General features: G+C 59.0%; 1 protein-coding gene across 3 annotated transcripts; it reads right to left on the bottom strand.

Moving 5' to 3' along the window:
* Positions 1-2,181: 2,181 nt before the first annotated feature.
* ATG4B (autophagy related 4B cysteine peptidase) lies at positions 2,182-22,568 on the bottom strand. 3 transcript variants are annotated; one of them, XM_060151588.1, is made up of 14 exons: positions 16,478-16,567; positions 13,666-13,767; positions 13,445-13,516; positions 11,764-11,862; positions 11,264-11,365; positions 10,858-11,010; positions 10,665-10,737; positions 8,442-8,521; positions 5,908-6,101; positions 5,340-5,418; positions 5,000-5,145; positions 3,773-3,829; positions 3,411-3,504; positions 2,182-2,499 (listed from the first exon to the last, which is right to left on the bottom strand). In XM_060151588.1, exons 1-14 carry the CDS (start codon positions 16,494-16,496, stop codon positions 2,426-2,428), a joined length of 1,344 nt encoding a protein of 447 aa, XP_060007571.1. In that variant the 5' UTR covers positions 16,497-16,567; the 3' UTR covers positions 2,182-2,425. The 3 variants fall into 3 exon arrangements, with proteins under 3 accessions (XP_060007571.1, XP_060007573.1, XP_060007572.1); XM_060151590.1 differs by lacking the exon at positions 16,478-16,567 and adding an exon at positions 15,641-15,833; XM_060151589.1 differs by lacking the exons at positions 10,858-11,010; positions 16,478-16,567 and adding an exon at positions 22,178-22,568.
* Between the last annotated feature and the right edge of the window lie 21 nt (positions 22,569-22,589).

A 22,589-nucleotide genomic window follows, 5' to 3' on the forward strand; every position in this document is an offset into this window, starting at 1 on the left:
TGGTGTGAAGACAGAAATGGCCCCGGAGACCACAAAATTAACGGGCCGCTGAAACTTTCTTCAGTAAGCCCAGCACGGGTTTTAAAACATCTTGCCAGGGCCGCGGCAGCCGGCACCGCCGACGGGGCTGCGTGTCCTGAGGCGCCCTGACCCTCTGGCCTCCCCTAAAGAAGCCTGTTGGGCCCCGTGGCCGGCAGAATGACGGCCCCCAGAGACATCCTCGTCCTGACCCCCGGAACCTGTGAGTAGGGCACCCACCTGGCCAAAGGAACCAGGAGGTGGGAGGCCACCCTGGATAGCCCGGGAGGCGGGAGGGGCCTGGTCAGAGGGGACGATGCCAGCTCTGCGAGGGGGGCGGGAGTTGATCCAGGGGACGCGGGGGCTCCTAGGAGCCGGAAAGGACAGGTAGCCAGTTCCCTGGGACCCCAGGGGGACAGCCCCGTTGACCTCTGCCCGCCAGGGCCCTGAGAGGTAAGTGTTGTCTCGGGCCCCTGCGTGTGGAGGGCGTCACAGCTCAAGAAGCCAACGCGGCCATTTCTGGAGGCCAGGACTCAGGTTCTGAGCCATGGCGCTTCCTGCTCTCCTCTGGCCTTGGTCCCCTTGCACCCAAACTGGAGGGTGGGTGGGCAGGCGGAAGCGGTGAGCCGAGTGGGCCGGGGTCGCTCCGACGACCCACCAGGACTTCCCACCAGGACTTCCCGGGCAGGGCGAGAGGCCCTTGTTCACATCCTTGGTGACCCGCTCGGGGGTGACCGGCTGAGGCACGGGGCGCCTACAGGGACGCTGCCTAGGGAGCCAACACGCCACCCGGCACCGCAGTTGCTCCCTCCCCGTCTATGAAAGAAGAAGGGCGTCTTCCCAAAATCAGGCTCCCCTGCATTTTTTTTTTTTTTTTGGCGGTACGCGGGCCTCTCACTGTTGTGGCCTCTCCCGTTGCGGAGCACAGGCTCCAGACACGCAGGCTCAGCGGCCATGGCTCACGGGCCCAGCCGCTCCGTGGCATGTGGGATCTTCCCGGACCGGGGCACGAACCCATGTCCCCTGCATCGGCAGGCGGACTCTCCACCACTGCGCCACCAGGGAAGCCCCTCCCCTGCATTTTTTGCTTTCAACGCAAACCACACGAGTCAGAGAGAGTCGAGAATCAGTGTCGCGGAACCAGGTCCAAATAGGAGGTCTGGCAACAAACGAGCTCAGCGCGTCCATCCACCAAGTCCTTCCTCAGAACCCTCGTGAGCTTAGAAAACACTTGTTCTCATTCTTACCATGTCCAACTACAGCTCCGAAAATATCTCCGAGAAAATCAAGACACAGACGAACCTTGTTTTCTATTGAAACTGTTATTATTTGCCATTAAGAATCGCGCACTGTACGGCTAAGAGTGAGCGCTCCTCAGTAATCCTTTCCCGACACACGCGAGACACAGCCCCCGCTGCTCAGGGTGGCCCCCACCTCCGCCGTCCGTGCCGCCAGCAGGAGCTGCAGCGAGACCCCCGGCCCTGCCAGCAGCGGCGCAGCAGAAGGAATGGAAACCTTCCCACCCAACTCGACCTGATGGATGACGGGGGGATGAAGGGGAGAGAGAATGGGAGATGGAGGGAAGCACTCACGTCGGCAACACCTGGGGGGCCGGGATGCCCTCTGCTCGCTCGCTGGGCCGGCGAGGGCTCCGCAAGGAAGGCCCCCGGGGAGAAGGCTGCCACCTCCTGGGCTCCCAAACCCCCGCCTGCGCTCCCTGGTGGGACAAAAGCCACTGCGTGCGGCGGTGCCCGGGGCCCAGAACACAGGTTGAATGAAGGAGGCGGGTGCTGGCGTCCGTCCAGAAGGTCTCCAGCGGGCGCGAGGGGCAGAGGCACAAAGCTGAGGTTTGACCCTCCGGCCCCAAACCATCCGAAGCCTCGCTGACCGGGAGGCGGAAGAAGGCCCCGGGGATGCTGGAGCGACAGGCAAGCAGCAGCTCGGGGGCCCCACGGCCTCACCTGCGGCTCTGGCGGCGCGTCTGTCCCGGTGCCACCTGCACGGCGATGTCTTTGGGCCTCAGCGCCCCCACCCCTTGCTCCTCTCCTCCCAATGCGAGGAGGCCCGGGCCGTGGTTCCTCGGCCCCTTCTCCCGCCGCGATGGCCCTGGAGGCCACGTCTTCGGAGCCTGGCTCAGGACACGCCCAACAGAAGCCATGTCCGTCACGAAACTTCAAACAGGACTTTAATTCCAAAGCGAACCCGGGCCTGGAGCCCAGGAGGAAGCGGGGCCGGGCAGGGCTGGCAGTGTGGCGGGAGAGCCCCTCGTGCGTGTCTGGCGCTTGGGTCTCCAGCGGCGCGGGCCTCTTTGTGGGCGGCAGGCGGGCGGGCGGCGGCGGGCGGGATGCGATGCGGCGGCCGAGCGCCCCCGCAGGGCCAGTGAGACCGTCCCCCAACTGCAGGATCCTCAAAGGGACAAGATTTCAAAGTCTTCATCTTCTGAGTCAAAGAATCTTTCCAGCCGCTCTACGTCAGAAGCATCTAGAAGGAACGCGACAAAACCTCAGCAGGTGCCAGGCGTGGCTCAGCATGGGGTGCGGGCCGAGGAGCAAGGGCCCGTGTGAGCACACCCGCCCCACGAAGGAGCGGTCCTGCCCAGCGCCGGACCGGCCAGGGCGCGGAGGGAGGCCGGAGGGTGCCCGGACCACCCGGCTGAGGCGCCCTCCTCCCGGGCGGGGGGGTCCGAGCAGGTGGGAGAGGGGTTCTTGCCCTGTGAGCACAGGGACAAGGGCCTGGGCGGGTGAGGGCATGTGCAGCTGGGGGCAGACACGCCCCTCACCAGAGCCCAGAGGGAAGCAACGGGGGCCAGGAGGGCAAGGGGCCCATCCCAGGAGGGGTGCCCGCCCCCTGCACCAGCTGGGTGTGGTGGGGCATCTGTCCTGAGTCTGGCGCTGGCACCCCGACCCCCGCGGTTCCCGTGAGGCGTGGTCTGTAGTCCTCCCCAGGGCAGTCCCTATGTGCTCAGGGCCCCCCGGTGGGTCCCCTTTCCCCACGTGCCACGTACTTGATGCACTCTGGGGGAGGCGCCCCCAAGCCCAGAGCCACCGGGCAGTGGGGACGGAGCCACCTATGCCACATCAGCACAGGAAGCCTGGCCTGGTCCGGCTGTCAGGACCAGGGGCCACGGGAGGAGCGCGGGAGGGCCCGGGCGGGCTGCGGGTGTGCTGCCCCAAGCGGGTGGGAGGAGGGAGGGCAGCACCAGCAGCGTCCCTGGTCCCACTCACGAGGGGCTGCCGAGGGGCCGCACAGCGTGAAAGGTCAAAGGCAACTGGGACGGGACCTGGGGAGGTGGAGGGCAGGGCAGAAGCATCACGCAGGCAGCACCCCCAGCCTCAAGACAGGGGACGCCCCCGTCCCCACCTGAGACGGGGCCCTGGGGCATCCGGACTCACCTAAGGACAAGTTCAGGACGTCAGGACAGGCCAAGTGGGAAGGCTGCCGCTCCACCAGCTCAAACATTGGCAGCGCGCCTCCAAGGAGGGACAGCTGTCAGCAGGACACAGCGCGTCAGGGGCCCCGTGGGCGGAGGGAGGCGCCGTGCGCAGGCAGGAAGCCCGCCACCCCTCACCACCCAGACTCGGGACTGGAAATCCCAGTGAGCCTCCAGCAGAGTCTGGCCCCGCGCTTTGATCACAGCAAGGACGCACCTGGCGTCCAAGGACCAGGCAAGGCGCGCGAGACGCGGTGCAGCCGAGCACCGCGGAGCAGGGGGGGAAGGACCCTCAGACCCGCGCGGGGGCGGGGCCCCACCAACCTTTTTCACTTGCTGGCACCAGTCGTTAAAGTCGTCCTCGGTCCCACAGAAAAAGCCCTGAAACCAAAGCCAGCAGGAAGCGAGTGGCACACACGCCCCACCCGCCGGCCGCCGTGCGCGTCCTGGGCGTGGTGGCCACCGCACACCCGGCCCCCTTCGCCTCTCCAGCCCCTACGCCCCTCTGTAGGCTGCGTCCACAGCTCTACCCTCGCCCTGTGCCTGGACTGACCGGGGAGTGAGCCGGTCACAATGACAAGTCAGGGCAAAGCAGAGAGCGCGCCCCTCCCCGTGCCCCTGGGGCTGGGCCGCAGGCCTTAGTGGCCCACAGCATGCGGCACAAGGGGATAAGCGGACCCCTCCCGAGGGGACACCAGACGTGCGGACCCCGTCCCCCTGGAGCTACCGTCTGCAGGGCTCCAGGGTTGGGATGAGCTACTGGGAATGCTCAACCCGCCACGTGGAGAAAAAGAAGCTGGGGAACCAGAGAGGCACTCAGGGCTCTTCTCAGGGCCCTGGTGTGAGAACACGCGGATGTGGCCGGAAGACGGAGGCCTGTTTCCCCGGAGCAGCCGTCCTCCGCGGCCACGAGAGCCAGGATGCGCGCTCCCACCTGACCTGATGTTCACGAGCTCACAGCGGGGGGGGGGGCTCCTGTGACAGCGGAGCCCCCACGCGCCAGCCCGCCGCCACCGACCTCAGGGCGCGACCGAGACCCATGGGCAGTGCGTCTGGGGTCGTCCCTTCTCAGGACCGAGTGCCTCGTCGTGTCCACAACTCAGTTAATCACTCCCCTAGGGGTGTTATGATTCCTATAGGTGTTTTTGGCCTCTTTCAAACCTATTTTGAGAACAACCAACAATTCCAGCCGTGTAATCAGAAGAGAGCAAGCGAGGAGGTTCATTCCTAGGGACCGCTGTGCAGACTGGGCTACTCTAAAGAGTGAAGACAGACCAAGAAGCCCCGCAGGGGTGCTGCAGGGCAGCGACGCGGGACACTCTCGCGCGCACACGCCTGCCTGGGCCGCACCGGAGGCTCCGTCAGCCCTTCGTGCTCCTTTGAGTTCTAAGCCACGTGAGCATAATACTTATTCCAAAACGCTGAGATTACAGAAACGGGGATGCCTTCCTTCTCATCCTAAAGCAGCAGCAGGACCGGGCACAAATGCCTCGGGACACCCGGGCACACGCGCGTGCAGCTGGCGACAGTGGGACCAAGCGGGGGACGCACCACGGCGATGGACGGGTCGAGCTCTGCGATGCTCATCCTGCTGGGCGGGTGCTGGCAGTGGAAGCTCTCGTCCGGGATCGGGCAGTGCTCAGAGGCCTGCAGGGCTGGCTGCGTGGTGTGAGGGTCCAGGTAGATGAGTTCCTCACCTGGGCGGGCAGCAGGCAGGTCAGCGGGAGGCCGACAGAGCTGCCTCACCACAGCCACCAGCGCCACGTGGCTGGACGGGAAAAGGGCACACGTCGCACCGGCCAGGTGGGGGCACACTGCCTGTCAAGTGGGGGGGGGGGGCTGCCCGAGAGACCACGCCCCTTCCTCCGACGTCACTGCAGACCCCACTCACCCACGTAGCCGATGAAGTAGCGGGCACTGTTGGGCTTCCCTCCGATCACGCCCAGGGACTGGGGCATCATGAAGCAGTGCTGCGGGGCGGAAGACAGGCCGGGCCACTGAGCGAGGGGCTTCCCGCTCCCCCTGCAGCGCCAGGTGCGGACAACCGCAGACGAAGACCAGACCCACAGGGTGCGGGTTCCGGACGCCGAGGCTGCAGGTCCTCAGGAAAGCCCCGGGCAGCCGGAAGGGACAAGGGGAGGCTGGGGAGGCGCAGACAGGGTCGGCCCAGCCTGCACACACGCTGGGCGGACAGGCGCAGGGAGTGGCCGGCGCACCGTGGGGGCGGGGGGTGGAGATGGAGACGGGAGGCCAGCAGCTCCACGTCAGCAAGAGGGGCAAGGGCTGCGGGAGGTGGCAGCAGGGACGAGTGAGCTGGCGGGGGCCGGGGGCCCGCAGGGCGGTCAGAGGGCTGGAACGGACAAGACGGAGACAGCTAGTGCTTTCGCGAGGACGCGGGGCCTCAGCCCCCCGGTGGGCAGGGAAGACAGGCGGGAGGGCACCGGCCAGCACAGACCCACCTTCAGGGTCTCCGTGTAGGCCGCATTGATGTCCGTGAGCCCCAGGCGCAGCGGGACCAGCAGCACCAGCGGTCTCCATGGTGACGGCCTGCTGGCGACCTCAGGGCCGGCCGGGAGCCCGTTACAGCGCGGCTCGGAACCTGCAGGAAGCGCTGCGGCCCCGGCACAAGGCAGGCTGCTCCCGCACAACCTTCCTGAAAAAGGGACACGTGCTTTTATGGGCTAAACGAAGTAGGCAGAAGTTCACCCAAGAGAAACAGTTACAGGATTTACACTGTTAACAGGAAACGAGTATAAAAAAGTCAAGTACTTGAAGTACACCTCAAACTTGGAAAATAAAGTATAACACTAACCCTGCTGCCGAGAGGAAAAAAAATAAATTTGCACATTTTCTATGCGTTTAACTTAAATTTTTTATTGTGAAATAAAGCATACACACAAAATAATGCAAGAAAACATTTACATGCATCTTAGAAGCAATAATAAGACAAGCACCACAGAGCCACCAGCCCGGTGGACGCAGCACTGACCCAGGGCCCCTCTGGTCCCCCCTCAGCAAGGACAGCAACAAGCGATAACTTTTCTCCTTCCTTATTCTTCTGTCTAAACACACTGGGTAATCCTTCAATAATCGGATTAACTACGGGGTTCAGTGGTAGGAGAGAGCCACTCCAGTACCCCAAGCACACCAGGCACCCCGTCCGTGGTTCCTAAACACCTTTCCCCACTAAAAGGAACCAGGGGGAAAATGTCTGATTCCAGGGATGAGGCAGGGAATGTACCAGGTGAGCCTGAGTCTAGTTAATGCCAGAAAGAGAACGCTGAACAACAAAAACGACAGGACTCTGTCAAAGAGGCAGCCGAATTTGGGACAAGGAATAAATAATGACCATAAGGGATAACACCTTGAATTAAAAACAGAATCCAGGAAGCTGCTGGCTCTAAAAACAGGTCTTCCAAATGTAAATAAGGCGAGGGCAGAGGGGAGAACAGAGGGCTCTTCCCAAGAAGAGCGCCAGCAGATAAACTGGAAGGGGTGCACGCACTAGAGACACCACCGTTTCAGACCCGACGTAGTACATCCTCAGTGCGTGTGACGTATCCCCGCCAGATCACTCGCGAGCCGCTAGGCACCAGGGGTGCGTCCTGAACAGGTGACCGAGGCAGCGCTACTGACAGGGAGCAAGCCGTTTCCGGGTCGCTCTACCGTGGACACCGCCACCAGGCACGCTCCTGGTCAACAGGCCCGATCCAAACCTAAACGGGCCTGTGTCACGAAGCCTCCACAAACTCCAGAAGGCCCAGGCACATACATCTCCTCCATCGGGCTGCTCCTGCGGTGTGTCCTTAAACACACCTGTGGCCTAGTGAGTGACGTGCTCCTGGATCTCCCAGCCGCTCCAGCAAAGTAACAGAGCCAAGGAGACGGTCGTGGGAACCTCCAACCCATAGCCAGTCTGTCGGAAGCACAGGTGACCACCTGCACTGGCCACTGGGGTCTTAAGTTGGGGGCGGGGGCCAGTCTGTGGGTCTGATGCCACCTCCAGGTGTGCAGACAGGGCCAGAACTGAGCTGAACTGCAGGATGCCCATTCATCTTCACTTTTTATGATCTGGTCACCAGTATTAAAAGTACGTGTTTTCTCCTGAGTTCAGTACACATCAGATTCTGATATGTAGTCTGTAAACTTGACTCTTTTTGACCCAAAAGCTAAAACAGAAGTTTGACATTTCTAGGTAGTAAGAGTTTGTCCTTTTTTCTATGTACTCTGCATTAGTTTATATAAATGTCCCATGGACATTTCTGAAAAGGTATGTTCTGCTACCAGAATCTAGGGTTTGACACATGTTCCACTAAACGCTCTTACTGTATTATTCACATCCTTGTAACTTTATTTTTACATACTCGATCTGCCATACTGTCTCTCTTAATTTACTATAAGTTTTGCTTCGCTGATTCTGAGGCTCTTTTGTGATGAGAACATTTTCCTTGCTGACTAGATGGTCGCCACTAGCGCGGCCCCTCTGGTGCCTCTGGAACAAGCGCAGGGAAGCAGGACTGTTGTTGCTGAGCTCGGGGCTCACTGCATCCTCGCGTGGCCTGGCCCATACAAATGCCCTGTTAGTAAGGGGTGGGTTTCTGGCTGCACCAGGCCCCCATTTGTAGTTTTCTAGCCCCATTAGCATTGTCAACGTGTCTAAATTCTCTGCTTTTCCATCAGGAGACCTCATGAACCCAGGTACTCCTCAGAATTCTAAACACTTCCAGTAGCGCCTGGCATGGCCGGAAGACGAGATGGCCAGGGCCAATGTGAATCGCCCTTCTTCATGGCGCATCAGGGCACACACAGGGCCTTGCAGTTGAGCTCAGCACACAGGCGTCAATTATTTGTAACGAAGACGCAGAAGCAGCGTGGGCACCAAGTGGCCTTCCGCTCAGCCTGGCCGGCACCGCCCTCAAGGGCCCACGGGCCAGGCAGGGAAGCGAGCTGCCCTGGTCCCGTCTGCCACGACACCGCGCTCTGGCTCACTTACTGATGTCCTCCATCACCACCGTGTTGTCCATCGCTACGTGAACGGCCAGGGCGCTCCACGTGTCGAAGACGGCGAGCTTCCTACCAGAGAGGGCAGAACACACTGATGAGCCTTCACAGCTCGAAGACCTGTGGCCTCTGCCGGCCGCTTCTTCTCGCCCGGGCCCCACGCTTGCCACACCCAGCCGCCATCGTGCAGGGCAGGTCCTGTGCAGGAGCCTGCCGGGGTGCCACTTCCCGATCAGGCTGGACACGGGCAACAACCAGAATGTAAGCCCAGGTCTCAGACACTGCCCGAGGCAGGCCCAGCCCCGTTGTATCCCCCAGGGCCCCTGAGCCAACGGCCGGCTTGAGTTCTCACAGAGAACCTGCGGGTGACAGAGAGCCCAGCAGGGAGTCACCGTGCTGGGTGGGTCACTGTGGCCGAGGAATTACGGTTCTGAAAGAAGAGCAGATTCCGCGACCGAAGGCACGACGGGAAGGCCTCTGAGCTCACCTTAGGGGCTGTGCAGGGGCTCCCCAGGTGAGAGCGCACCCAGTGCACCTGGGGACACGGGTGGAGGGCGGAGGCCCCTGGTCTCCTGGTGGGAAGGCCAGAGCGGATGCCACCTGCAGGGCTCCACCGGCTGCCTCCCTCCCCGCCCTCCCGGGCTCACCGAGGGCCAGGTGGGTCCCCGTGCTGAGAGACGCGGACACACAGGAAACCAAGTCCCAGGAGCGGCTGGCACTCCAGGGGAGCTAAGTGCCTGGGGAAAGCACAGAGCAGGGGCAGAGGGGAGGGCGCTCCTCTGACGCAGGCGCAGGGAGGCCTGGGTGGGAGAGGCCTCGGCGCAGAGGCCCGGGGAGCAACGCGGAAGGCCTTGGGGGGCGCTCCAGGCGAAGGGCACAGCACTGCAGGGGGAAGACAGGGCCGGCATGCTGGCCTGTGCCTGCCGCCCTCCCGGGAGCAGCGGGAAACCCCAGGACAGCTGAGAGAAGAGGAACAGATGGCCACCGTGTTTCTTGAGGATGTGACTCTGCTGCAGACTCTGCTGCAGTTTGGAGGGAGACGCCAGGATGGTAGAGAGAGAAGGCGGCGAGGGGGGGGCCAGGGGGGGAGAGAGCACTGCTCAGAGCTCGGGCACACGCGGGTGGGCTGTGCTCAGCTTTTGGCCTGAGCCCCTGGAAGGGTGGTGCTGCGTTCCTGTAGGAGCAGTGGGCTGCACTGGAGCAGAGGGCAGGGCCAGCTCTGGGTCTGGGCTATTAGGTCAACGTGCCCCTTGGGCATCTGAGGGGCACTGCCGAATAAGCGTCTGGTTGTGAGTCTGGAGTTGGGACAAATCAGGAGCTGCGCGTGCGCAAACAGGAGGTGAAAAGCCGCGACCAAAGGCGCGAGACAAGCCCGCAGGGCTCAGCAGTGCCGGCGACCAGATGGACAGAAGAGGACAGCTGAGCAGCCCAGGTTTCCAAGGAGCGCGGCAAGCACCCACACCGGGGGCTGCCTGTATACAGCTGAGTAAGTCGGGGCTGAAACTCGGCCTTGGGACATGATGATGGAACTGACTGTGACCTTGACCGGGCTGCTTCAGGGCAGCGGGGCTGGGCCAGGACGCTAAAGGGCAGTGGGGGCTGGAAATCCCAGGGGCTGGGCAAGGAGACACAGACACAGTGGGCTTGGGGATCAGCTGGAAGCTGGACAGGAAGCGGAGCAAGTGTCCTAGACCCCAGGAACTGACCCCAGCAGCAGGTGAGGAGGCTCACGCTGGGCCCAGGGGCAAAGGGAGGCGCCCACGGGGACTCCTGCAGCGCGGGAGCAGGCGGCAGAGGCGCGAGGCGGACGCGCGGGGAGCCAAGGCTGAAGACAGTGGTCTCAAGGCAAGGGGATGGGCGGGAGCAGAGGCGGAGGCCCAAGGCGGCCACAGGCTGCCCGCCTGAGTGTCGTCACCCCACGACCACCTCCCACTTCCCAGGCCACCAGACACCATGGCACAGGAGAGGACGCGACACACAAGGAGCAAAGGCCCGATCCAGTGGCTGCATCTGGATGAAGGCATTCAGCCTCACTAGAAACGGAAATCCCAATTTGCGAGACCACCGGCACGGTCACCTCTGAGGACCCTCCTGAGGGTCCTGAAAAGAGGACGAGACCCCTTATTTCCTTCAGCAGCAAAGACTGAGGCAAGGCTGAGCACCCCAGGCACCCGTGCCACCCTGCAGGGGGGGCAGGAGCGCACTCGGCACCTACTTGAGGACCTGGGCGACGGTGTTGGGCCCGTACCACTGGCCGATGGACTTGCCCTCGCCGACTCCCATTTGTGCTGCAGGAAACAGAGCCGGTCAGCGGCACACGTGCCCCGCCACCCCCACACCCCTCCCTGCGCCTCACAGAGGCCGATCCCAGCACGTGTGGCGTGAGGCGCGCGTCACAGGAAGCCTGCCTTGGGCACGAGCTCCTGACTGGCACCAGGACGCGTCCTCCCAAAGGGACAGACTCCTCCTCAAGGTGTCCCCTCCCCACCGACCTGCACCGGGCAGCAGGACTGGGGACATGGCCCAGGCGAGCGAGTTCAGGGCTCTACCCGCACCTCCGTCTACAGGTGGAGACACGACGCTCAGAAGCTGGATTAAGACACAGGAGCGCCCGGACTGCCGGCCGGAGCCCGGGAGGACCAGCGTCCAAGGCCACCAAGTTGGTGTCCAGAGACGGGGCGCCTCACAGCACTTCACCACTGGCCCAGGGCCGTCCCCACCCTGCTGGCCTGCGCCTCACAGCACGCCAGAGCTCTCGGGGACCCGACGCCGCAGCGTCCCGAGGCATGGGCCCGGCGCGCTGCCACCCCCCACCTATCTGGTGGATGGAGTAGCAGCTGTCCTTCCTGTCCAGGAACTCGTGCAGGACGCTGAAGTAGCTGTCCGGCTGCCTCGTCCGCCGCGTCCACCTCCAGTCTACGGAAGACATAGACGAAGTTCAGTCTCTCCAAAATACAGGCAAGAAGGTTTCATTTCTCTAAGGCACTCAAGGCACTCGTGGTATCCAAACCTCTCGTGAACCTTTCTAAATTTAAGAACCGAGTTCTCCGGGATTTCAAATACACAGATGCCAACACATCAAGACAAATCCATACAGAAAGGAGAGAATGGCTCAGTAGTTTAAAAATAATTTCTACAAGACAAACGTTTATCAACATTTCTTTAAAGCCCCTTTCTCTAACCGACGAGAACCACTGGGTCGTCGCTGAAGGAAACCCCAAATCCTAAAGCGTCTCGTGGTGATCCACTCCCGCCGACCTGGCCCCACCACCCTCCTGGCTTCCTGCGGACGTGGCCGCCCCAGGCTGACTCACCTCGGCCCAGGTGCCGGCACACCAGGGCTTGGGCAAAGATCATCTGTCCACACCGCAGCATGCAGCCCCAGCCCGTGTCCGAGGTGGGGCCGGTGCCCCCTGCCGTGGAGGACAGAGAGAGAGAGGCACTCACCGTCAGACCGAGGCCAGGAGCCCACGCACGAGTCACCTCCGTGTCAGGCGACACATGCCACGTGAACCTGCTCACACCAAGGCTGCGTTTGCTGGGAAGTGAAACGTCCTAACAACCCCCTCAAAATGGGCCAAGACGTGAACAAGTCACAGAGAGAAAAGAATGTCTGGAAACATGGAAAGATGCTCAGCCTCATGAGTAACGCGGAAAACGCCGCCCACCGGCCAGGGCACAGGGAGACTCTGACGCTGGGCACCGCGGTACCAGGTGTGCGCAAGACAGGCCCTAAGATGACAGGAAACAGCGCTGAGACCACGCGGGCCACCGTGGGGGGGCTGCATCCTTTGCCTGCCCCTCTGGCAGCCCCTCCCGCACACACGCGCAGGGGACAAGGCCCGCCTCCCGGGGCAGCGGTGGGATTGGGGGAGGCAGAGCCAGGTGTGCAGAAACAGCCCCAGCCACCCACCCACGCCCCACACGGTCGGCTCCACGCGGCCAAGGCCGACACAGACCACACGGCCGGGAGAGCCACCACGCTCCACCCGATGGCTTTTCCAAACACAGGGCTGCCCTCCAGCCTGCCCTGCCCCTGTGGGTTCAGACACCTATGGGTTCAGGACGCTGTAGGTCAGGTGTCTGTCCTCCCGACCACACAGCGAGCCTCACAGGCCAGGCGACCCCACCCCTGAGTCCAGGGCCAAGTAGGGGTGAAAGGAGAACTTTTGCTGGATGAACCAACATTTCCCGAGCATGTCTGACAAGCCCTGTCACTAGACACTAACCCTGGTGATGATGGCCACACCCCCTACCTTCCAGTGTTCCCAGACGTCGAGCTCTGGGGGACGGATGGAAGCACATCTAGCAGTGGGACCAATCGAGACAGGCCGCCAAGGCAGGGCCGCCTCCTGGTCCCAAACCTCGGCCTGGGGTTCTCTGACTGGCAGAGGCCAGGCGCGGAGCCAGGCCCCATCTGTCCACCTCCAGGGGTACCGCGAGGAGAATCACTTCAATGGAACATGCTTTCGTATCACGTGAAACACGTCACATCCACCTTCAGCTCCCACAACTAGGTGTGGGAGATACTAGAAAAGGCAACGGGTACGGAGCAAGGGCGTCCCAACATCCTGGACCAACAGCAAGAAGCACGCTGTACAGCTACGACGCAGGACAACACCAGATGCACAGGCACACGAGCCCCCCGGGAGCAGCAGGCTGCAGCGCGACCGTGACGTGCCACACCGCTTCCCGCCCCGTTCTGCTCTACGTTTCCAATGCCGGTCGTGACCCATTATCCAGATTTTAGGCCCCAGTAATAGAGTGTGGCTTACAGTCAGAAACAGCACTGCCTCAGCAGAATCAGGGGCCCTGGGTTTGGAATCCAGCTCTGCCACCACCAGGCGCAAGACCTCAGCCGGTTTATTTAACTAGGGTTGCCTCAGGATGACACCAAGTGACAAGTACTTGACACACTGAAGTCAAAGCTAGAAACCTAAGTTTTCCTCTTGAATCACATGCGCTTCATCCCACGTTGTAACAAACAGTACTCACCAATGGCCGGGAAGTTCTTCCTGTATGTAAACCAAAGTCTCGACGCCACATCGGCCAAGATCTCGTCCTTTTCTAGAGAGCGTTCGAGAGAAGAAACATGCACACACAGCCGTCAGTTTCCAGGGCACATGTTACAGAGACAGCAGATAACTACCGCCACCAAACAGTCCTTTCTGCAGACTGAGCACGCAGAGCACAGCAGGCTCCGGCAGGGCTGGTACCTGTGAAGATGCTGTACTTTCTACCCAGGATCCAAAGAGGCTCCGAGGTTTCGGGGAAATCTTCAAACTCAGCAAATCGGAGAGTGTCGTAGGTCAGAGTAGCTATGGAAAGCAAAGACACACTCTGATGACAGTTCTACGATTTCATAAAACAACATCAGAGATAATTTGTAGCATCTCCGTACAAAGAGCACACGTGGAATTCTGCATCTCAGTGCACCAGCCACACCACTACACTGAGAAATCAAACACTCGCGACCCGGCAGCGGCCCTGCACCCACTTCCTGAGCCTCTCAAATTCAAGACAGAGTCATTGTCTGGCAGACCCAAGGGTGAGAGACCAGCTGGGGGCCAGGCCCAGGGCACAGAAAGGAGGGGAAAAAAAGGCACCTGATTTAAGCCCTTAACTGGTTTAAATTTAACTCTAAAAAGACAAAAACACAAGAGCCCAAACCTTTATCTCTGTACACGAGGACGGCCCCAGATGGCACAGAAGGTCGAGCAAGCTCTCCTGGCCGTCCCAGGGCTCCCAGGCCATCCCGACTTCTGGGTTAGGAGCCGTAATGCAGTGAGCAGCAGAGGGGCAGAGCACTACTCCTGGGAGGGACACTGACCTCCTGAAACTAGTGCAAAGCCCTTCAAGGTCCCGGGTGCCGCGAGGCCTGGAACCTGGGGGGCGCACCCCGACTTCCTAAGGAGGTGCCGTGCGTGCAGCAGCATCCACCTGCTGTGTCTCCAAGGCCTGAGCGCCTCCTCTGTGAGCACCCCCTTCCGTGTGGCTTCCACAAAGAAGCTCGAGAGGCCGTGTCCCTACCGCCCTGGAGCTCCGGCAGAGGACACCCTCCCTCTGCACACGGCCCCGGAGGCGACAGAGCTCAGCCACTGCCCGCGAGGTGAGGGGCACACAGTGTGTCCCAGGTACCCCATCTCCCCAGCTGCTGCCTCACCAGCTCCACAGTGCTCTCTTACCCTTCACCTGCACTCAACTCTTTGGAAAATCAAAGATATTAAATGCGTTTCCCCCACACCGGAGTTTATTTTTCAACAGCCCTACCTTTCGGTAAAAATGACATATACTATTTATAAAAAAAAAATAAAAACCCCGAAGACTACAAAATGTAAAAAATCACCCTCAGCTTCGTGCCCAGCACTGACTCTCCTTCCAGAAGCCTGTATGTGTAGATCCATAAATGAAGCCACGCCGCACCTGTGGTTTCTTCATCCTTTTCCACGTGGTGGTCGCAGCACCCCACCCAGATGTCTCAGGGCCTCACAGTGTCCTGCTGCACGCACATCCCTGCCAGCCCACATCCCACAACCTCCCAGCTCCGGCCTTCACAGGCTGGAGGTTCCCGAGCAGGCACTTAGCCTCTTGGTGTGGAAAGCCCCTCACCCATAAAACGGAACATATAACAGGATGCCCGGCAGCGCAGCGCTGAAGTGTCCCTGAAACCCTTCCCATGAGGGGCTCACGAGGAGGCTGGCAGACAAAAGGCTCCAAGATCAGCTGGTGTCACTAACATCAAGGACGAAGACAAGCAATTCTACTACATCCAAAAGGATTAACTGGATGCACAGCAAATTCACAGTCACAGGGCTGGGATAGCAGCGCTCACTGAACGAACAAATCCGCTTCAACAGAAGGCCCTGTGTTCACCGCTTCAAGAATGCTCAAACTGGGACTTCCCTGGTGTCCAGTGGTTAAGAATACACCTTCCAATACAGTGGACGCAGGTTCGATCCCTGGTCGGGGTACTAAGATGCCATATGCCGCGGGGCAACTAAGCCCGCACACTGCAACTACTGAGCCCTCGAGCCGCAACGAAAGATTCCCCATACCGCAACTAAGACCTGACGCAGCCAAAAATAATTATTTTTTTTAAAAAAAGGGATCCTCCCCCTTGCAAAAAGAAAAAAAAAATAGAATTCTCGAACGTTGGGAACCCAGACCCAGCTCTGCCTTTTTTCTTTTCACCTGAAATCCTACAGGGTCAGAGGAGTCCTGTGCTTCCAGAGCAAGCTCTGCTGCCCAGAGGGCTGGGTGCAAGGCAGGGAACATGTCTTTCCAGACATTCTTTTCTCTCTGATGTGTCTGCTTGTCCACACCTCTCCAGACGATGTCAGCCAGGCCGCTTTGGGATCAGGGGTAAATAATTTAATGTCCAAGTTTCTCTCTCCCCTTTTTTACGTAAGATTACTTGTTTCTGCAGGTGATTATAAAAACCGAGTTGAGATGAGTTAAAGTTCTACCTTTTCAAGGAGCTGAAAACATCATGTGTCTCTGCTGCCCCTCGAAAGCCACCCCACATCTTCAGAAAGCACGGCCTTCTCTGACCTCGAGGCTTAAACGATACGTACGCTCAAAACCCACAAAGATGACTCCAAGAAAAAAGCACGCAAACAAGACCTGATTTCAACTGACAGCGCTGTGGGACTGTACCTCTCACCCTGCTGGACCGAGACCCCAGGAGACTGCAGCCTTGAACTGAAGGCAGACATGCCTTCTAAACGCTGGAGGCTCTGAGCGACAGAGGGACGCGGCACACATCAAAGGACTGTTGAGACACTCCTGAGACACCTAGCTTCCCACAGTGAGAAAACTACCACCACGAGGGAGACAAGCAGATAAGGAAGAGAAGGAAACAAGGTTCGTTCTGAAAGCCAGGTGACGACGGCCGGCCGCCCTGCAGTGGAGGGGATTTTTCATCTCCAAAGACACCACATGCAAAGCAGGCACATCTCTCAGGGTAATGAGCCAACTTTATAGGCAACAAAGCCAACTTCAGAGGGAAGGTAGTAACAGGTGTCCTACCTATTAAGTTAGAACACATCACCGAGCTTCCTGCTGTAACTAACAGAATGACGGCTGTGCAGTCTCAGCCTTTAGAGTCCTCACTGCGTGAGGCACCTGAAGGGAAAAAATGGGCAAGGTGGCAGCCGCAGGGCCCGGCAGCTCAGGTGCAGCCGGGAGGTGACAATGCAGGTGGTCCCCACGTCCCCTGGGCCCACACCTCCCTGTTCCTCCTGATGGCAGGACCACCCGAGTCCTGCCCCCTGTTGGGTGTGGGTCACACCTGCCTCTTGAACCAGCCGCGGACACCCCGCAGGCCCTGCTCCCCTCTCCGGGCCACACGGGGCACTGGGCAGAGCATCCGGTCAGCGCGCGGGGCCAGAAGTCCGTCGCTCCCCCCGTGGGAACCCTCCGCGCCTGTTTCCTCGCTGGTAAAGCAGGAGTGGTGCTGCTTTTCTCGAGGCTCATGGGAGGAAGAAACACGTCAACACACAAGAAGAGCTCTGATCCTCACTGGGTGGCGATGGGCAGCGCACGCGGGGCATCGCTGAAGCGGGTAGGAGACCTCGTCTCCAAGGCCTGCGACCACAGGGAGGTGCAACACCCGGGACGACGTCCACCGCCCGAGTGACTTTACCAGACCCGGACCCGGTAACGGAGCCCGCTCGCAAGGGCAGGGCCGCCGGCCACTTCCCGGGCTGCTTCACTGTCCTCAGGCTTCCACCCCGGAAAGCAGCACAGAGACGGACCTGCGGCGGCTTCAACCAGAAGAGCGGCGAGCAGAGGGCTTCTCGTTCCCGGGCCGCTGTCAGAAAGTCCCCGCGGGCCTGCGCAGAGGACGGGACCAACCCTCCCTCCTGACACCCACCCGCGAGGCCACGGGCCGGGGCACCTGGACCGGACCCCCAGCTCCCTGACCTTCGGCTCAGCCTGTGTAACGGAGAAATGAAAGACTTTTCCGAATTCCATTCACCTCCAGTGTTCAACTTCCTAATTTGTATTAAGATTTGATTTTGGAGACAGAGAATCCACACGCTAGCTGTATGACACCCGACTCAAATCTCTAAGCCTCAGTTTCCTCACCCACGAAATGGGGAAAAGCTGCCAGCTCTGCCCAGTGGGCTGAGAACACAGGACGGGTTCCAGCACCGTGGGCAACCCCCAGCCATGGCTCTGAGCACCTCCTGTGCCTCTTCCTCGTGTGATCTCAGACCTCATTACTTACAAGAGGAAACTAAATTCCCCCTTCCCTGAACCAAACAACACTTTTGTTTTAGCATCGGTATTAATTTAGCCATAAATATGTACTCATGTTTGTGCAGAACAGAAAACATTACAGAACACCAGTCCAGAAAAGACTCCAACAGAAAAACTAATACTTTTCCCTTTTAAAACTAAAGTTCGTGATCACTGAGCTTCACAGAGGCCGACCAACAAGAGGAGCCCACCCTCGAAGGTTCCTCATCGACTGTTCTCAGACTGACCAGCTCCACTGGGGATTGAGGCCAGCAGCCTCCGCACTCCGCCCAGAGGGCTACCTCGTCTCACACCACAGCCCTGTGATAACCTCAGCACCTTCACATCCGACATCATTTCATTTGAAGTTCACACACCTCCTGAGTTAAAAGGAGCCCAACTTCCCAAAGAAGTCCAGTCTCCAGATGCCCAGATAATGATTTTAATTTTTTTAAATCTTTTTTTAAATTTTTTTTGTTATTAATTAATTAATTTGGGGCCGCGTTGGGTCTTTGTTGCTGCACACAGACTTTCTCTAGTTGCGGCGAGCTGGGGCTACTCTTCATTGCAGTACACGGGCTTCTCATTACGGTGGCTTCTCTTGTTGCAGAGGACGGGCTCTAGACGCGCGGGCTCAGTAGTTGTAGCTCAGTAGTTGTGGCGCATGGGCTTAGTTGCTCTGCGGCATGTGGGATCTTCCCGGACCAGGGCTTGAACCCGTGTCCCCTGCACTGGCAGGCGGATTCTTAACCACTGTGCCACCAGGGAAGTCCCATGATTTTAATTTGAAATAAGATGACACACAGAAGCAAGACAGGCACCATCCACCTTGAGAAAGAAGCCTTTTAGAAACACCTTTCCCACCTGGTCACCTGGGTCCCAAACGCCTGATTTTCCACCTCTTCCTCCCTAGGGTGTCCCTGATCACACCCAGAAGAGGAAGTGGAAAGCCTTTTAACCGAATGGCAATTCCATTTTTAAAATGTTTCAATTTAATGTTATTAATATGATAGAAAATAGCAAACTGTCCTCCATAAATGTAACCACATGACAGTCCCAATTACATAACTCATCCAGGGAGAACGACAAAAATCATGCACCATTACTTTTCCTTTAGAGCTAAGTGTAATGTACCACATTTCAAAGACATTTCCTCAAAATGCTTATGCTTCTGAAAGATTATACTCCGTAAATACATATATTATATATGCTTTATGAATAAAATTAGAACAAGGAATCTTCCTTTCCTTCAGAAAATGCTTATGTTTAAGATAACAGGTTTGCAAATAGTTTTTTCAAATCCCAAATAGTTTATATGAAAACGCTGGTGGTTCAGTTCCGAATGAAAAAAGGAAGGAAGGGAAGGAGAATGGAAGGGAAGAAAAGCTGGAACTTCAGCGGCATGAGAATACTGCACACGCCGCTTCAGTGGCCACGCTGGACAGAGCGTCCACAGCGAGCCCTGCTGCCCTGCAGTGAGCTGCCCTCCTCATCAGCCACACTTGACGCCAACACACTGCATTTCCGTTACACACAGACTCTGCAGCCCAGGAACGTCTACAGGACAGGGATGTGTGCGTTAACACCAATTCAAGTTCTGCTTCTTCGATGGCCAGCCACATACCAGACACAATGTAAAGTACCAGAGATGAAGCACAAGACACCGGCTCTGTCCTCAAGGAACGGACAGCGTGTTGATTTAAGTGCCAACTGGAGCGGGTTTTTTTTGGCTGCGTTGGGTCTTCGTTGCTGCGCGCGGGCCTTCTCTAGTTGTGACAAGCAGGGGTTGCTCTTCGTTGTGGTACGCGGGCTTCTCATTGCGGTCGCATCTCTTGTTGCGGAGCACGGGCTCTAGGCGTGCAGGCTCAGTAGTTGTGGCGCACAGGCTTCGTTGCTCCGCAGCATGTGGGATCTTCCTGGACCAGGGCTCAAACCTGTGTCCCCTGCGTTGGCAGGCGGATTCCCAACCACTGCACCACCGGGGAAGCCCCTCGGGCGTGTTTGAATGAACAATGCTTGGGGCCTGCCTGCCACATTCAGACCTCTACACAGCAGCCCCAGGGCCCCATCCCCAGCTCTGTCTCTCTCCTCCCACACTCAGACCCTCAGTGACCTCGTCCAAAGTGGCCCCCCGCACACTTCTACCTCCAGCCCCGCCCTCCTCCCTCAGCTCCAGGCCTGCAGACCCAAGGCTCTCTGGACGTCACAACATGGACATCTTGCAGGTACCTCATGGTCACCATGTACAAGACCAAACTCCTAACAGCTCCCCACCAAGCGGGATCTCCTCACGTCTCCCCACCTGAGTGTCTCAGCTCAAGCCATAACCTCACCATCTCCAGCCCCTCCCTCTCCACCCTGCCCTCGCCACGTCCCACTGGTACAGTCCCACTGTCTCAACCTGCAGAGGCAGCCAGAGGTCAACGCCCTCTCCCCACGCTGACCGAGGCCTCCAAGGGTTCGCGCGCGGCGTACTGCAACAGCCTCCTAACTGGTCTCCTGGCCTCGCTGCTGCCCATCTGCAGGAGGGCAGCCCGAGCAAGTCGCGTTACTCCTCCTCTCAAAGTCTCCGAAGTATCTTCTGCCCGCTCGGACGCCCTCACCACGATCCAACAAGGCCTCACCTGGGCCGCATCACTGCTCCGTCTTCAGCTCTCTCACCCCCACCCACTGTACCCTGGCCTCACTGGCCACTGGATGCTCCCGGAGCAGGACGCCTGCCCTCCCCCAGCACTGCTTCTGAGTCCTGGTCAAAAGTTACCTCTGTGGTGAGACCTTTCTGGGCCATCCTGGCGACTCCAAACCCCTCCTGTTTGACCCACGTCACCCGCCCACGAGCCACACTGTGGGTGTCGTGTCTAGCATGTCAGCCAGCACACGGTTTTTATCTATTTTGTTCACTTCTCTAGCCCCAGGGTCTAGAACAATGCCAGACACAAACCCACACTCAGTAATAAGTATAGTTATTGAACGGATGACTATAAAAACAACCAGGAACTGCATAACATCTGGCAAGGAAGGCAGAATCTGTAAGGACTCCAGGGATGAGGGGAGGCTGGACCATTAATCATCCTAAAAGGTGGTACAGCACCACAGCAGAAAGAAAATTCTCCACAACACCCTACAAATGTCATATACGTTTTTATTAGCATCAGGAGAGGCCTTCAAACGTGAACAGCTTTTCTGCTTTGAAGCAGTGATCTGTGTCCCATGAGGTATCGCCATGTGGCTACTCAACTTTAACGTGATGGTTTTCACGTTTAACGTAAAACGACCATCACAAAACTGTTTCTTCCACCCTGAGTCTCCCAGTGAATGCTCTTAGGCACCCAAGCAGTCATAACCTAAAAGAAAGTAGATGACTAAATAATTCTATTCCTTCCCCGACCCCGGGCCTAGTACTTTTTCTGTTTTGAACAACTTCACAATACTTCTGGTTAACATCATGTTTCGGGAGTTATGGCTACCATTCTGTCCTACTACCTTGTGACTTAAGTGACAAGATGCCACAAGTCACTGAAATATTGGCCATACAGGTCTATATTACAGTTTCCAAACTGAGAATTCACTAAATTTACACTGCAGCTACCAGGAAAAAAAAAAATGAGGCAAAAACAATGCCATCCAGAATGATAGGTGGAATTAAACCAGAAGAAAGTTTTTACAGATGTGGGGATACTTGAATACAAATCACTCCCTACAAGTTATAAAAGAACTAAAACTGCTGTGGGATGAAAAAGAGGGCCTTTCAAGGTGTAAGAATGCTTTCAAGGATACTGGACAAACATCCAAAATAGCGTGCCAGCAAAAATTAAACAATTCTCCCCCTCTGGAGCAGAAACATGATGAAACAGAGCACAACAGCACATCCACAGATGTACACATACGTACGTATACGCACACACCCTCCCACCCCAGCCCCCACACACTTTGTGTTAGAGAATTAAGACATGATGAGATGGATTCAGTCCGTCTTTTCAGTCACGGAAAACGCTTAGATCACCTACTGGTTACTGAATTTGAAAAAAAAAAAATGCGTATGGTTTGAGTGGTGGAGTATGTTGCTCGCCTCCAGCCCACCCCCGTAACTTTATAAGAGTGAAAGTTTCCCCTTCGTAACTCCTAGCGAACGGACAAAAGCTTCCCCACCGCAGTGTCATGGACCGGCTCCGCCCGGCCTCCAGCACCGCTCGGCGTCCCCACCCGCCGTCCCGGACGCCGCGCTGCCCCGATCGTCCGAGCCGGCCGCGGGCCCGGGGGACCGGCCGCCGAGGCGCTGTGGGCGGCCCGGAAAAGCGAGAGACACGCAAACGGGGCTGTCAGACCCGCGCCGGCCTCCCGCGGACGCCGCCCGCGCCCCGCTCCGCCCCAGGGCCCCGCTCCGCCCCGCGCCCAGGCCGCTCCGGCGAAGCCCCGGCCCAGACCTCGGCGCCAAGCGGCCCGGCGAGCGCCGCCCCGGTCCCCCAGCGCCCCGCCGACCCTCACCTGCGTCCATCTTCCCTCCAGAGCCGCCGACTGAGCCCGGCGTCGCTCCGACGGTTCCGCAGAGAGACGCGACGGGCCGCCGCCGTGGCCAATCCGGGCCGAACGGGTGCGGGCGCGGGAGGGGCCGGAAGTGCGCGACGGAAGTGCGCCGCCGCCATCTTGGCGTACGGCGGACCCAGCGCGGAGGTCCGGGCCCGCGCGCTCGGCTCCACGGCGGCCTGCGTCGTGCTTCCGGGAATCCCAGCAGCGACCCACCGGGGCAGCGGAAGCAGGCGCGAGCGGGCAGCAGGGCACCGGGGCAGGCTCGTGAGCCCGTCGTGCGCTCAGGCCCGCCGGCGCGGCCATCTTGCCGTACGGATGCCCCCCATGCGCCATGTCGCCGCAGGGCGATGCCGGCCCGGGGCGCCCCCGC

This window comes from Lagenorhynchus albirostris, chromosome 6, assembly GCF_949774975.1.
Source record: "Lagenorhynchus albirostris chromosome 6, mLagAlb1.1, whole genome shotgun sequence".
Lineage (NCBI taxonomy): Eukaryota > Metazoa > Chordata > Mammalia > Artiodactyla > Delphinidae > Lagenorhynchus > Lagenorhynchus albirostris.